At 38.8% G+C, this 16,588-nt stretch overlaps 1 protein-coding gene across 6 annotated transcripts in view; it reads left to right on the plus strand.

Moving 5' to 3' along the window:
- Positions 1-353: 353 nt before the first annotated feature.
- The window catches only part of TCERG1 (transcription elongation regulator 1), a 32,069-nt gene continuing 15,834 nt past the window's right edge, over positions 354-16,588 (plus strand). For 2 of the 6 annotated variants that reach the window (XM_026045467.1, XM_026045475.1), the window contains exons 1-7: positions 354-578; positions 3,814-3,966; positions 4,201-4,462; positions 7,180-7,422; positions 12,599-12,799; positions 14,552-14,667; positions 15,812-15,900. In XM_026045467.1, coding sequence (XP_025901252.1) covers positions 354-578; positions 3,814-3,966; positions 4,201-4,462; positions 7,180-7,422; positions 12,599-12,799; positions 14,552-14,667; positions 15,812-15,900 — 1,289 coding nt within the window. Of the gene's footprint in view, positions 579-3,813; positions 3,967-4,200; positions 4,463-7,179; positions 7,423-11,197; positions 11,261-12,598; positions 12,800-14,551; positions 14,668-15,811; positions 15,901-16,588 lie in introns of all 6 variants that reach the window. The other 4 variants (XM_026045485.1, XM_026045492.1, XM_026045499.1 and 1 more) reach the window with 3 other exon arrangements.

Consider the following 16,588-nt stretch of genomic DNA (forward strand, 5'->3'; position numbering starts at 1 on the left):
GCTCCCCGCGCTCGTCCCGCCCGGGCGCCTCCCGCCGGCCCCGCTTCCCCGGCCCCGCCAGGTCCGGCCTCTCCGCGCGGGCCGCGTCCGGGGGCTCCGCGGCGCCGCCGGCCCCTTGTTCTCGCTCGTAGGATGTAACCGAGCCGGCGGGCTCGGCTTCGGAAGGGGAACCCAGTATCAGTAGCTGCAGACCTAACTTTGTCCCTAAAAGCTTCGTGTCCGTCTGTGCCCTCTCGATTTAACTGCCTTTCACCCCCACACTTCTTTATTATTTATTTCATAAGAATAGATCTGTCCTRCGGCTAAGCAGCAAGCAAAAACCGACATTATCTCCTTTCGGCCTTGTCTGCAGGATGGCTCAGCAGCAAGCCCTGAGGTTCCGCGGCCCGGCTCCCCCCCCAAACGCGGTCATGCGAGGCCCCCCGCCTCTCATGCGGCCTCCTCCTCCCTTCGGAATGATGCGGGGGCCCCCTCCTCCGCCTCGGCCCCCCTTCGGGCGTCCTCCCTTCGACCCCAACATGCCTCCGATGCCACCCCCAGGAGGGATTCCCCCGCCCATGGGGCCTCCGCACTTGCAGGTAAATAATGTGGGTACTTACGGCCGGCCACGTTGGTGCGCAGGAGTTTTTCTCATTTCTTTCTGKGCACCGTTAAAATGGGTGAAAAGAAGAGTCAGGCGTGGTGAAAGCGTAACAGTTATGTGTGGCATTTTAGAACTAATGCATGCATGTGAAGTGTGTACGAGCAACCTCTGCACCCTTCCTTGAGGCAATTTGAGGTGGATTGCATACCTACTTAGGAAAAATTCGTGAGCAGAGGCTTCCCTGAAGCCTGGGTTCACTGATGCCCTGTGGCCGTTGGGGATGTGTAATTCAGCTCTGCTCAGACCTCTAAGCTCCCGAAGAGCGACAGTTGAGGGACACGTCGGCCCTTGGAAGCRGCCGTAATTCTGCCTGTAGCCCCGTCGCTGTGTGATGATTCGCGGGCACRGAGACCGAAGCTGAGCTGAGCCAGCTGACACTGAGTTCCTGTGCAAACTGCTCCCGTGGCTGTCCTGTTAATGTGTGGGTATTTTTGATCACCAAGGGGTTGGTTACGTGGGCCAGTAGTGAGTCTGAGAAGAGAAGCAAGTATGTGAGCAGTGATCACATGTGTTTCAGCCTGTGTCCTGAGAGCTTTGTCATTGGTAATCCACCCAAAATTGTCAATGCTGCAGGGGAAAAAAAAAAATGTTTGAAAATACTGCGAGTGGGGTTAGAGTTTGGCTTGCCAACTGCAGGTTGCCTTTGTGGTATGCTGACATAAATTTGCTTTTGCGTAGGGAGAATGCTTTATGTTATGTGTTACTTTTTTAAAAAACTTTCTAGCATCTAGAGAAATATGTTCTCTGTTAGGAGCTTTTTGGGTTCAAATAAGGCAGATTTCATGGTTCTATGTATTTAACTTTGCCTATTTTTCAGAGACTTTGACATTTTAGGGGCTGCTTTGCATATGTTTTTTTCAGCAGTTATAGAGCCTGTTTTTTTTCCTCTCCACATTACTCTTTGTCAGATTCGCCGATCATGCAGACTCCACTTGAAATAACAGCCTAATATCAAACTGTAGCCCCATTTTGTGTGTGCTGTAGTCATCAGAGCACAAGATTTCCAGAAGAAGCTAGTGCAGGTTTCCTTAGCAAACACAGTAACGTTTCCAGGTCTTCCTTCCAGTCTAGTGTGCTCCCTCCGGCTCAAAGATACTCAAAGATAAAGCCTATTGTTAAAGCTGGGCTGCCCAGGGAGGTGTGAAGTAGCTGTTCATTTCAYTGAAATGTTCTCTGTCAAGCTGAATTCTTAGTTAGCTGGAGACTGAAATAGCAAGTCTACCAACAGCCTCCTGCACCTCGCAATGTCAGCTCGGCCTTTGATTCGATACGAGGGGGCTCTTTCTCTGGTTTGRCTTCATGCTCCATTTGAATTGATTTTAAGTTATTTGCGCTCATGGCTCCTTCCTTTGGTGCCTTTCCCAGCTGCCTGGATTGAAGTTTCACGTGGCTGTGCGTTGCCTCTAGAGTTCTGAAGCACAGGAGAGTGTCAGCATGTGCTGTGGAGCTCGAGCTGAGAGTGGAGAAGGGGCCCCACTTTCTGCCATTAGTGCCATTTCAGAAACAATCTGAAGTTAATTTGAAGCCCTAGGCCTAGCTGCTGATGGCCCTTCACTGTCTGTATGTGATGTCAGTATTAAATGTGCTTCAGCTCTCTGCTCTTGGCTCATTATTGCTCTGTCACAGCGCACAGTAAGCAGGACTGCTGCAACTTTTTGCTGTGCTTGGAATCCGTGCACTAGTCTTGTTTGAATCTTTCATACCATTTCAGCGTACTACTCTGCTCTGACCATGTTTTTAGCTTCTGATCCTGATTTTGGTATAATGGGAGAGAAGATTTGAAAGGTATTGTAGAAATGGAAAAGTCAGAGGGGGTTGTTCTTAGAGCAGAACTGAAGTGTGTTCTGCATCCCCGATGTATGCCCAGGATGCCCTTCTTGGCTTCTAGGACTTTCCTTGAATGGGCTAACACTTTGTAAAAAGTGAGCTGTTCTGAATTCTTCCAGATTGTAGAACAGTAAAGGGAAAGACCTTCTCATGGCCAGATGGAGGAGCTGTAGAGAAGAAGCATCAAGAAAGGAATGAAAGGATGTAGATAGTTACATTAACGGCTTTTCCTGTTTGTTTTTATTTCTTTCCATGTACTTTTGAGGTTCTTTATTGTAGCATTTAACTAAAATCAAATTTGGTATGTTAATWTAAAGGGCATTTTAAAATATCACTCTTACAGCAGAGATTTTAATCTCAAGGAAACTTCCAAAAAAAGTCCTTGCAAGCGCAGACAGAAGCCAAGGCCACGGCACGTGCTGAAAACGGCCAAACTCTCAGTGCCAGGGTCAGTGTTCCCAGCATGTCACGCTGAGCCACTTGTTTCTGTGACACTGGATTTCCTGCAAACATTCTAGCTCCAGCAGAGCCCCAGTCCTGCTGCCTGGGTGCCTTTCACTCTTGAGCCTGTCAGTTACGAGCGTAGAGCTACGAGCTTTACTAGGAAACTGTTTTGGTATTGCCTTTGTAAAGCAATAATCTTTTGAGCCGTAAATTAAGTTAAATCTGTAGTGATAGAGATAATTAGGGCAGTTGTGGGTGTGTGCAGAATAAGAAGAATTTGGTAATTTTGTTAACAGCTCATTTTTTTATTAGGGGTATATTTGCTGTATGCATTTATTCAGACTGTTCTGAAGTTTGCTTTGTATAACAAGTCAAAGAAATCCCAATCAGAATCAAACCTTTAATCAAAAAGCAGGTGTTCAGGCTTATATATAACAGTGCTGTGCAGGACAATCTTGAAATTCTTTTGATGGTGCAGTCATGAAAATGTAACTTGATACTTTTTGTGATTTTTTTTTTTTTTTAATTGGCACTAGTTAGAACTTCAGTTAATGCAGGTATCCCATTCTTTCTCTTCCTTGCTTTGGGATGTTTTCTGTACTCTAGGGAGGGAGTTACTTCTTCCAGCGCACATCTTTTTGTGCCACTTTTTTTGCTGATGTTTTGTGTTTATGTTAACGCCTCGTGTGTGAGATGTATATTCCAGCTGTCCTGCTGTAGGTGGTGCCTCATCAGGGAGTGCCTTCTCTGAGCTGGTAACATCGGGTTGATAAGGAAGCTCTCGACTTCCTTATCCTGGATTTAACCTTACAGGGGTTATGCTGTCTGTTGGTGCTGTAATAAAGGAGAACTCTGCCTGAGAACTGTAATACATGATTGTTGTTGTTGTATGTCTCTAGAGACCACCGTTTATGCCTCCTCCCATGGGTAGCATGCCGCCACCTCCAGGTATGATGTTCCCTCCAGGAATGCCGCCTGTCTCTGCTCCGGGAACACCAGCAATGCCCCCTGCAGAAGAGATATGGGTAGAAAACAAAACTCCTGATGGCAAGGTAAGATTGTTACCAGAAACAACARAGTGTAATGGGTGTTCACTGCTGTTGACAACATGTTGCCATTTGCAGCCTTGAACATAGAGATTCCAGACTGTGCGGTAAACCTCTGCGTTTTTGTCTATCCTTTTATCAATATTATTTGATTATTTTTAGAGTAGGGTGAACAAGACTGTTATAAGTGCTCTACTTCCACATAAGGAGTCGCCTGACAGTGACTCTTCTAACTTGTAGGTCTATTTCTATAACGCACGTACCCGCGAGTCGGCGTGGACTAAGCCGGACGGGGTCAAAGTTATTCAGCAGTCAGAGCTGACACCAATGCTGGCTGCACAGGCCCAGGCGCAAGCCCARGCTCAGGCACAAGCAGTAGGTGCCTCCACACCAACCACCAGCAGTCCCGCGTCTGCAGCATCTCCATCAACATCCTCCAGTACTCAGTCCTCCACGACCTCCACCACAACCACGGCCACTTCAGTTTCACAGACAATTTCCAGTGAGTAACTGAGAGTTTCTCAAGCTTTGTGGGAGTGGGGAACACTTGCTGTTTGGGAGAATTTGCTGCAGCAAAAACAACATCCAGGATGAACTTGTTTCCACATAAAGTGGAGTATGAGTTTGAAGTTTTTTATTTAATCCAGAACTTTTTATTTATTGTTTTTTCTTATGTTTTTACTCTGAGCTATCTCAGTTGAGTGATGTAAACTTTAAGAACACAAATGATTAGGTCCCTTTGCAATCCTCCCTCCTTAGGTCWTTGTGCTTTTTATTTTTTTTTCTTTCTGCTATTACCGCATCATCTCAGAGTTATTATGCATCCATTTTATTGATTATAATTAAAGCAAAATTTCTTAAAACAACATCTTCCAAAATATTAAATTGAGTTAGGGGTCATAGTTTTAGCAGTTTCCTTTTCATTTCCAGAATTCTATCTGTTACTTTAGGAGACTGGATCTGTCATTGCTGCTCCCGAGCTGCATGGAATTAGTTGATTGTTCAGTAGAGGTTCTTCTAATAGATCATTTCTTAATTTTCATTATTCTGTCAACTAAGCCCATAAATTGCTATTTGCTAGAGCTGCACAAACAAAAAGGAAAAAGAAGGTCCTGAGAAGCCTTCCTGTTCAGTGATGACCTTGGAGTATTTCCCTGCAGATTACTGCTGTTTTCACAGGCCAAGCCTTTAAGGGTCTTCCAGCAGTAGAAGCCTCAAGAGAAGAGGGAATGAGCTTATGCATCATGCACTAATACAGAATTATGTATAATTTACATTGTACTTCCTTTGGCACATGTGTGCTAACAAAATGCAAGGCATCCATATGGAGCTGCATGTTATGTACTGTGGATCTCTTTGCACACGAGTGTCACCAGCAAACAATGAACGAGGAACACTTTGATTAGTGCCACTATCTGTGTGCAGGGTTTTTGAAGACCCCAAACTTATGCTATTTAGGAATCCAAATTTTAGACACCTTCGATTATTATAATTGTGTACAATGCAGGCAAAAATGTGCACAGTAAGTCAGGCCAGAAGGTATGCAGAACATTAGCAGTCACTGGTAGCTCCAGCAGTAGCAGATACTTGCATACACTTGAATTATTTCACCTTTTTCATTAATAGATGAACCAACTCGAGCTTAATTTGCCATTTAATCCAAACTCCAGAAATCTAGTTATGGAAGTGAGTCAAATTCAGGTAATGAAGWTATACCTTGAATGAGCACTGCAGGGAGAGCAGCTCCATAGTGTAACTGCAGCAAATAATTTGCATTGCTCAAAGCTTTTTAGGTCTTACTTAGTTTGGAAAGTAACTAAATATTGTGTTCAGCTGTTCTGTTGAACTATGGTGTAGAGTCATGACCCAGAGCCTTCCATTTTGTGGAATAGCAACAAGCAGGAAGCAGGTGACACGTTCTGGTCTGATGCAGACTGTTGAGATTCACTACAACCGAGTCAGCTTTTGAATGGTCACTTTATGCGTCTTCTGCGAAACACGATTTCCTGATACCAAATGCTGAAGCTACTCCACTTCTACCTGCTCTACCTGCTAAACTTTGTCTTTGCTTTCAAGAACTGTAACTGTTGGTGTCTGTGTCAAAGTAATAAAATTTTATCATTTAAAATAATTCTGCAGTATCTGCTCAGCCAGTAAAAGACTGGGGCTTCTGGCTGAGCTTCAGTCTTGTCTGGTACTGATTTGATGTAGGCCTTAAAACAAATCACATACTGACTGCCTCACTCTGTTTCCCTGAATTTTAGGCAATGATAAGCACTTTACCTTTCCTAGAATGGTAAGAAAATGTCAAAAATCTTTATGTAAATTCCTTAATATCAATATCTTAATGGGAATACAGCTGGTTATCATTAAATATTGAAGAAAACACACAGTATGCTAGTATAGAATATGTTCTCACATAGTATGCTAGTATATAATATGATTTCAAATATTTTTTCTTGAAATTTAACTTGCCTTTTTAAAAAAAAAAAAAAAATTCTTACTCCCCTCTGCCAAGCAGGGTAAATTTTCAAGGCTGACCAGTATATTTAATCAATCAGATCTCCAGTTACTCTTTTTCAGACCTTTGATATGCAGCCCTAGTCCCAGTTAAAAGCCAATTTCAATCATGCTGCAAGGATTACTGCAAGGATTACTCTTAATATGTTATTTTCCCACTGGGAGGCACTGAAGACCAATGAAATTCTTGCGGCTTCTAAACAAAAGCACTTTCTTTTTCCTTACTTGATTATAAAGATATTTTTTATTKACATTCCCCATTCTTGGATCACAACCTCATGAGCTTCGTTCTAGATAGGGTATTGTCATGCACATGTTGCTGTCATGCTTTTAAAAAACAGAGCCTTTATTCATTCAACATAAGTTGTTTTTTTTTTTTTTTTTTGTCCATTTGAAGCTCTCTGAAATACTCCCTTTCTACTTTTCTGAAAAGGCATACAAAGTAGAGATTAATTTATTTGCTGAACAGGCTATATTTGTCCTTTGGTATGCTCTTGCAACTGCTGTAAAGACTTTCTAGATGTAAAGAACAGCACAAGGTAAAAATTCAAGTTTTTTTTCTGTCCAGTAGTTTCCTGTAGATTTTATCTAAGCGTATCTGCTTATATGACATCTGTTGGGAAACAGAGAGCCAGTATGTTTGCAGCAAGTATATTGTAGTATCTAAGATACAAGGTGTTCTTTGTGTTTTTTTATCAGCACCTACCACACAAGACCAGACCCCAAGTTCGGGTGTTTCGGTTGCCACACCATCAGTCAGTGTTTCAACCTCTGCTCCTTCTGCTACACCTGTGCAGACTGTACCCCAGCCAGTCCCACAGACATTGCCTCCTGCAGTTCCTCATGCAGTACCTCAACCAACTGCAGCAATTCCTGCTTTTCCACCAGTAATGGTACCTCCATTTCGTGTCCCCCTTCCTGGCATGCCTATTCCACTTCCAGGTAAATTGGCAAACTGTAATTGTCTTGTCCACTACATGTCCATGTTGTCAATTTGTTTGCACTCATGTGTCCACTGTGTATGGAACTTGCCTGAATCCTCTCCACTTAGAGTATTTTTTCGAAAGAATTCAGGGTTAGCAGACAAACTTTTTAATTAACAATGAATGTGATTTAAAAAATATATTTTTAGTTCTTTGATTATACACAGTAGAAAGTAGCTACATTTGAATATGTAAAACTTATTTTGAGTGACAGGAAAGATAACTACTGAACTGAAAAAGTCTTCATTTCATTAAATGTGTCTATCTTGTCATCCTATACAAAAATAAAGTGAGCTGCTGGATGAAATCTATGAGCAACTGAGAATGTTATAGCACTATATATTACCAATTGCATTATTTTTGTTTTACTATTTGCTTGAATTTTGACCTTCAGTTTTATGCATGAATATTCATTAGGACTGAGGTTTTTAGCCAGAAGAAACCAGAAAAAAAAACCCAACACATTTATGAGCAGGAAACATGACTGTTCAAGTGCATTAGCCTTGAAGAGGTCAGATGTTTCAAGATCTCTTTGTTTTGCAACTATCAAGTATGGTGCTGAATGATGAAGTAAAGTGAGGTTTAACCTGGGGACAGTAATGAAGCCATTCAAGGTGCTAGGGGATAACTTGCACGTTTTGGATGCAAAGACCATTGTGAAGAAATGTTAGACAGGTGGCAGCCCTTGATGCCTGGGTTAAACATTTTACTAGTGTATTAAAAAAAAAAACACCTAATTTAATACAGTAATTAGATATAGAAGCAAGTGGTTTGGGGCTGGAAAATCTTGGACTTTCTGCAGTTTGTAATCACTTGAAGGGATTCCTAAGGGCGCTGTGCTTAAACATATTTGAATGCATGGATACACTTCAATTCCTAGTATAAAAGCATTTTTGTCAGTGTCCAATAGCACTTTTTGATGCAAAAAAAAAAGTTTTGAGACTGCAATTGCAATAAGGTAGAGCATAGTTTCTGATCAAGATTTACCAAGAAGCAGCTCTGAGCAACACCCTCATATGATTTTTGCCTCTTCATTCTGAGAGAGATGGCTTCTTCCCTGCTGTGCTTTTAAAATATTACCCAGTACATATGAAAGGAGGCCTTTGCCTCTCAGTGGATTGGTTGAATGAAGATTAATCCTTTAGACCACCTCTTATATCCTTCCTCCTAAAGGATACATAAGCATCAAAGAGGTTAAAATGGATATTAGTTTTACTGTTTAGTTAGAACCATATTTCAAATAAAGAGCGTCTGTATCGAGATGCACTTTTGAATAATATTTTTTAATTACTAAATATTTTGAAATAACAGTAATTGATCTGTAATTTGCTTGAAAAAGAAACCACAGTGTTGTTATGATTGCTTTAAGATGAAATATATATGTTAATCTAAACATAATATATGAGGATGAGATACTGAAAACAGATAATCATGCAGGGAGAATTCTGATGTCTCTATTTGTGAGGTTTGAGGGTAAACTAAAATCATTAAATTCAAAAGGTGGACAGMTGAATGCTCTAACCTTGCCAGCAAAGCATAAGTGAGGCATTAAGGGACCTTGCACCCTTTTGAAGAATATAATTATCAACTGAAGTGTGCACTGTCAGGTAAAAGGTGAATAACCAAAACAGTAAGGAGAAGAGTGCTAGTGAAAAGTGGGGACACCAAAATTTTTTTTTGTAACCTCTCAGACAAAAAAATACTAATTTCTTCTAGAGTACTGGGATATAAGGGGAGTGACGTCTATCTTCTCCTTAAATTCATTTTTGAAAACATGATTCTTTCACAACTTTCCTGCTAATAAGTCTTAGAACTCCAAGCATTGCAAAAAGATACTTTCTTTAATGAGTCTAATTTGTTATTTTCCTTGAGTGCAGAAAAAAATCATTCTGATGGTTTCAGCTAACTTTGACTAGAGTAGATAGCAATGACTTATATGCACCATGAAAGGAAACACTTAAAATGATTTAAAGTGAGGAGAGAATTGAAATGACTTCATGAGATTGGAATGACAGATGAATTCAGAAAGGCCTGCTAGGCTTTCACCTATAGGTGCTGGGGGCTTTCAGCTATATATAAATAAAGTCAGCGAGGTCACTTTCCAGTTACAGAGCTGACAAATTCCATTGACAAGTAATGTTAAAGTTAATGTGTATTATATTATAGTGAGATGGAGCAGTGAAGTAGTCTCAGCTTGTAAAAATTAAGTCTGCTTTCTCTTAATTCACATGTTTCAAGTTAAGTATATGTTTGGAAATGAACTTGGCAGAGGAAAAAAACTTTTTGGGTATTTGCAAACTCTTATCTGCGCTACAGTATCTCCAATTTCAGCGATCCCGCAGATGACATTATTTATACTGACCCAGTTTTAAGACATGCTGTAACTTCCTTAACAAAACGAATTTTCACATTCATTTTCAAGTCTATGACATGAAAATCCCCMAAAAATTTAGACAACCACCCTTTGAGTCAATGCTTTGTGCTATAATTTATACATTTTTATAAAACTAACTTTGCATTCTTTCATTAAAATCATTAGTAAAATATTTTAGAATTCTGTCTTCTCACAAACTTTTTTAAAATAAATTGGCAGTATTTTTAATGTTTGCAAACTAGATTTCTAATGAAGAAAATTAGAAATTATCTGGTTATAAAAACAGGGGTTTAATTTCACTTGGTACTGCAGAATTTCCCACCTTGGATAATGGAATTGAAATAATTTAGCAGGGGGAATATGTGTGTCTCCATCTGTTTAAACTGGACTAATATAGAGAAAAATTTCACACTTTCTTTCCACCTCCTAAAATGAAGTTTGGGGGAATCCGCTCCCTCCTCCCACTGCTGCCTGATTTCTTGCTGAATTTTTCATCTAACTGAAGAGGATGAGATGCTTCCCCATTGCAGCCTCTCTGTGTTGTTCCTGAATGAGCTGGAGAGCAGAGCAGTGCACGGTGCTGTCTTTTTGAGGGCTGATTATGCCCATTTGGAGCGTTTGCAGCTCGTGACACTGAGTACTGAAAAATGAAGAAAATGTTGCTGCCCCTGACCTAGAGCAGCTCTGTGTACCTCTCTTTGCAGCTTCATTGCTTGCTTTTATCTTTTCCCTTCTCTCACCTCTAGCCTTTCCCTGACGACTGTCATTGCCTCAACTTTTTTCCCTGGGTTGAACTTGCCTTTCGCCCACCCCTCCCTGCTAGTCTGGCTAGTTTAAATCTGCCCTCCTGCTCTTGTGGCTGCTTCCTGAGTGCAGCAGCACGCTGAAAACAGCCAAGGCTGCTAGTTTCTGTTGCTGCTGCTGCAATGGACCTGTCCAAGCAAACACTGGCAGTGGAACACAGTAGGGACTTCTCTGCGGGACTGCCCTGCGAGAGGACTGAGGTCCCTCTTCAATGAACTTAAACCCCTGAGCCTTCGTTCAGACATTCAAATATTTTATTTCTTTTGTTTCATTTCTTTTATTTCTTTTTTTTTTTTTGTTGGACCCAATAAATACTAAACAAGTAAACAGCTGGTTTAATATAGGCAGAAGCTATTGCAACAGCTTAAAAACAGTTTTACACTTGATCTGGCATATGACRTTGGAGCAAAAGCTGTGTTTTCTTGCTGGTGAGCTTTCTCTTGGCCAGTTGAAAGTGGCACTCCAAATTGTAGCCGGAAATCCGTGCCTCCYGCCTCCCAGTGGTAGCTGACATGCGATGGCAGCTTTCCAACATGCTTGCTTATCCATTTTGCAGGTGTAGCAATGATGCAAATAGTCAGCTGCCCGTATGTAAAGACAGTCGCTACCACCAAGACCGGTAATTTTCAAAACCATCTTAGTTCGTTTTGTCTGTAAGTTGGCATGGTAGTGAATGTTGTTGTTTCTTTTATTTATTTATTTGCTTCCCCAAATGAATGACTCTATATACTTTATTTTCAAAACCAGTATAAATGCAAATATCGTATTTTGCCAGGAAATAACTTTCCAAATTAACTGTTAGTGTTAGCTTCTATAATACAGAAAAATCTAGTAYAGTTTTCTGTAATCACTGAGTTCTGTAATAATTGTGAACCTCCTCATGCCCATACTTCTTAGTTATGATTTTCTTGTGCGTGGATTTTTGTTTTTCCTACTTCCTCATGTATAGTGACATGACTGTTTTGGCATGTTGGTGTGTGTGTATGTGTGTCGTAGTATTAATTTTCATTTTTAAAATTGTACATTTAAAAAAAAAGCCATTTACTGAAATTATTTTATTACAATGCATATTGTCTACTTTGCTTGCTTAAAAAGGTAGAGTTTTTGATATAAATGTTAAAAGCTCAAAATTGTGATCTTGTGATGCTAGTTCTACTTATTGGAAAGTCAGTTTATTTTTGTAGAAGTTATCATTCAGCACATGTTCAGTATATCCATTTTGTGGGGATGACTAGGGAAATAATTATGTAGCATTCTAGGTTTTTTTATTGTTGGCTATTTATTTACTATTTTGCTTTAGGGCATGAAACAGAATGTGTTTTTTGCAGTCAKTCTTCACTACTGAACAAAAACATGACATAATCTGAAATAACTTTATTTCCTATCAGTTTTATCTAAGACTCTGGGGAAAAAGAAAAATATATATATAGAGAGAGAGAGAGTGAGAGAGTGTCAAGATTAAAAATTTTTGAGTGAAATTTACTCTGTATTATATTGTGAGGTAATGATTCAAGCCAGTGTTGATTTTTGAGAGAGAGAACATGAAGTTTTTCTTTATGTCAGTGTAATTAAATAGTAGAATAGATTATTTTTATAATAATCACTTATTATGGACAACTAATAAAGATTTTTTTTTAATATAGCACTTAAAATCTTTAAGTGTTAAAAAAAAAAAGTGTAAAAACTAACAAGCTTTGTGCTGTGCAGAATTATACACTACTCCTAAATTAAAAGCTGTCTAATTTGCTTGGTAATATGGGCACTACTGATTGTAAAACACCAGAAGGATATTTAGTGACAGTGAATTCCTTTCCTATGTAATTTTAGAACCAAGCTTTCTTTGTATAAATGGATGGTTTATAAGCTAAGGCACTGAAGTGGTGGGTTCCTGGGCGCTTCCTTGGCACTTACTGGATCTGTGTCCGTCTGTCTGTTTGTCGTTTGTCTGTCTCTCTAGGAGTCTTGCCAGGGATGGCCCCCCCCATCGTACCAATGATCCATCCTCAGGTGGCTATTGCTGCTTCCCCTGCTACGCTGGCTGGAGCAACTGCAGTCTCTGAGTGGACAGAGTACAAAACAGCAGATGGAAAGACTTATTATTATAACAATAGGACTTTGGAGTCAACGTGGGAAAAACCTCAAGAACTAAAAGAAAAAGGTGCAGTTGTTTTTTATTTTGTTTTGTTTGTTTTTCAGTACATCTCTATACTGAGTAAAATTGCTTTAATGAATAGCTGGTTTGTTTGAAAATGTGGACAATTATTATTCTAATGCTCTTTATTCCTTAAGCATATTTTGATATTTTTGATATCCTGATTATAAGTTTCAATTTGAGTTGATGATGAATCTGAAACTTAAAGTTTCCTTTTTTTYCTCCAACTATATAAGTTTATTTGGTTCTAGAGCTTCTTCCAAAGTCTGCCACGCTTAAGTGCATGTGTTCCCTGTCCAGTAGAAAGTAAATACTTATACTCACATGCCTGAGAGAATCTCAATTGCACAAGGATAGAAAGTGGGTAAAAAAAATGCAATTCTTTTTAAAACCTCTGTAAAACAATAAAGAATGAAGACTTTTGAAATCCTAAAGTTTAGAGCTTGAAAAGTTAAGTGTGTAACACAGTTAACAGTTTTGGAATACGAGAAAAAAGTGAATTGACACGTGCCCCCCAGGTTATCTTCTGTGACTTGTTTACTTGGATCTGTATTATATGCATGGGTATTACTACTTTGAAAGGAAATTGATGGAACAAAAATCCTATGAGTTTTATTCTGTTTATAAAACCTTTTAGGAAAACAAATTCAGTCACACCCAAATGGTTCTTTTGTTGCCTCCTAAATTTTTCAGCAATTACAGAAAATCTTACTTTAGATGTATTTACAACCATGTATTCAGTTAGCTATTTCAAATGATATATTCCCATCTTTCTAGTAATTCCAAATTGAATAAAAGAATTTCTCCTTACTGAAATGAAAGCCTCTAAGATAGGAAATACCAATTTTGCTGAGTAAAGTGCTTTTTTTTGTTGTTGTTTTATAACCTTATATAGTGTTTCTTTTTTTTAATGGGCACAGCAATTACTTTATTCTCCATGAATTTTCTCTGATTTTTTATCAACAAGGTTTGAAAACTGGAAGTGATTTTTAGTTTTGCGCTCAAATAATCTCTAGAAAGTGCTTCTTAGGAGTTTTGGAGTCTTTACAGATATCTAACCCTGGTTTTACTTTTTGCATTGCTTGAACTCATTTAATTCTTTTTTTTTTTTTCTCTTTTGTTCCTGATTTTAAACACTTTTAGCTTGATCTAGAGCAATTCAAAAATACATAGTTTTCTAAGCATTCATCTCATAGACTTTATTAAGTCACACACTTCCAAAAAGAAATGTGTATTCAATTTAATCTCTAAGAATTAACAAATATTGTTTATAAAAGACAATTTAAAGTCCAAGGACATTTCTGATACGGTCATGTGGGAAAGCTGCTGCCAATGGTACATACCTCATAAAGCATCTGACAACATAGTTGAAGCATTCTAGGTATCGTTTCTTCCCTTTTCCTATATATTTTGAAAGTGAAACTTAGAGTTTTACAACCTTTATTTTAATATTTAAAGGTTAATTGTTATTAACCTAGATGTTTTATCAGCTATTTATACCAATACTTTAGCAAACTCTTTTAACTGTCTGCATTACAAGGTTTGCATTTCCAAACTGAGTAATCTTACTGCAGAAAATAATGCAGTCTTTATAAACAGACACTATAAAGCCAAGAAGGATGGAAAGTAGTGGAAAAAAGTTAGTTTTGTGCTGTTGTGCTTGTAAAATCATGCTGATAAAAACCAAATCTGATGTAGTTCAGTAATCATTTGTATTATTTCAAGCATAATACTGAGGAAAATTATTTCTTTATATAGAAAAAATGGAAGAGAAGATTAAAGAGACAATTAAAGAGCCTACGGAGGAGCCTTTACCAATGGAGACGGAAGAAGAAGACCCAAAAGAAGAACCTATAAAAGAACTTATAAAGGAGGTAAAAGACCTTGCAACCAAATAGTCAGTATCGTCATTTTGAATCCTACATCCTACAGGTGTGGATGCATCTGTAGCCCAGGCATATTGACAGGAGACCATGGTTAGTAATTTGAGTTCTTAAATTCCTGGGGTGATATTGTAAGCCTTCCTTTTTTTGGTCTCATAGCTTTTATATATTTTTATTACTTTTTTTTTAAATTTAAGAAAACATCTTCTTTAAAAGAAAAATGCGGAGCATGCAAGTTAAGTTATAGAGTTCATTAGAACATTGAAGAATAGTTAGCTGCTTACATAAATATAATGTTCTCTCACTAACCTTAACATGTTCTAAGAAATTATATTTGTCCCGAATGATTGAAATACTATAATAAATTTTTTAAATGTCTTTATTTTGAACAATCTTGAAACCAAGCTTACACTTTCTGTATGTGGTACAGCTGGTAAATTTAGTTCACTAGGACCACACATCCTAGAAAATGTCTGCAATTTTACAGTATATTTTTGAACATGGCAGCAAAGAAAGAAAACTTCCCTCCCTTCCCCAATATTTTATTTTGTCATGCTGASAAAGCATAATTCTTGAAAGTGATAAAACGTTTGAATGAAAATATTTTTAATGCTATTTTCTGTGAACTTCAACTAGATTAGTAAACAAAAACACAGTATTCATTTGCTAGGTCTTTTTACTGCCACTATTGGTATTTGTTTTGTTATCTTGCTTGCTTTTGGTGTAACATAGGTGATTTCATACCTTCACTGTTTCATACTCCATGTCTCATTTCAAGTAAACAAATTTTTAGAATAGGAAAAAAATCATGGAAAAACTATACTCTTATCTCTGCATGTAGGCCTTGATTCAAGGATTTATGCAGATCTAGGAAGGCAGAGAAAATGAGGTTCTGTTGAAGTTAAAATTAAGCAAACACTTGGAGGTTTTCTGGATTGAGATTTTAAATAGAAATTATCATCTCTGATGAAATTCCAGTGCCGCTCTTTCAAGTGTGGTTGAGGTATATTTTAGAGTTGCTTATTAGCATTGCTTCAAATTACATTTGCTTATTTAGAGCAAGTTTCTTTATTGTAAACTAAAAATTGGCCAGTTGTTATTGCCTGGATCCTGGAGCTTGTTTCTTTTCCTTGAGGAACCAAAGGAGGAGGAAATGACTGAAGAAGAAAAAGCAGCTCAGAAAGCCAAACCTGTGGCAACCACTCCTATTCCAGGAACCCCGTGGTAGGTTATGATTTTCCTTGGGGCCTGACAAATTGAAACATAATCGTATATTGCTACATAGCAAGTCTTTATGCAGTTAGAAAAGTGATGGAATATGCATATCCTGTTCTTGTTCAACTACTTTCTCAAGTGAGTTATGCTGGGAGTCCTCCAGCCAGTGCTCCTGGCACTACGCTAGCACTTGTAGTGGTGGGTGGGGTGTGTTGGGTCGTCTCCTTCAATCCCCACTGATTGCAGTAGTGCGATATCTGTTGACAGAGTGACCGTGTGTCCCAGGCTCTTCTCTCTGCTGTTGATTTCTCCTTATCTGGTATGACACACTGGCCAAGAAAATTCTTGAACTTCTTCTGACTTTAAACCTTGGAAAAGGAATAGGTCCATAATTATTTCCTGTGCCTGGTGAGGGAACGCTCCTCCTAAACAGCCCCTGGTGCCTGAGGTCTTGGAAGACGTTACCCTATCGGTAATCTTTGAGCACCTGGGGGGACCAAGATAAAGGTCTTGGGGGGCAGGAAGGGCATCATATTGCTTTTGTTTTCTTTTCATTGCAGTTTAATGGTGATTTGAGTGGATTGAAGAGATCAGCTACACTTCATCCCAAAATCTAATTCAGCTGTGTAAATCGTTTTTTTTTTCTAGATATGAATTTTCATCACATGATTTTTTTTGTCTTATTCTTACTGAGTTC

This window comes from Nothoprocta perdicaria, unplaced genomic scaffold (assembly GCF_003342845.1).
Source record: "Nothoprocta perdicaria isolate Ctin4 unplaced genomic scaffold, notPer1 scaffold_107, whole genome shotgun sequence".
NCBI lineage: Eukaryota > Metazoa > Chordata > Aves > Tinamiformes > Tinamidae > Nothoprocta > Nothoprocta perdicaria.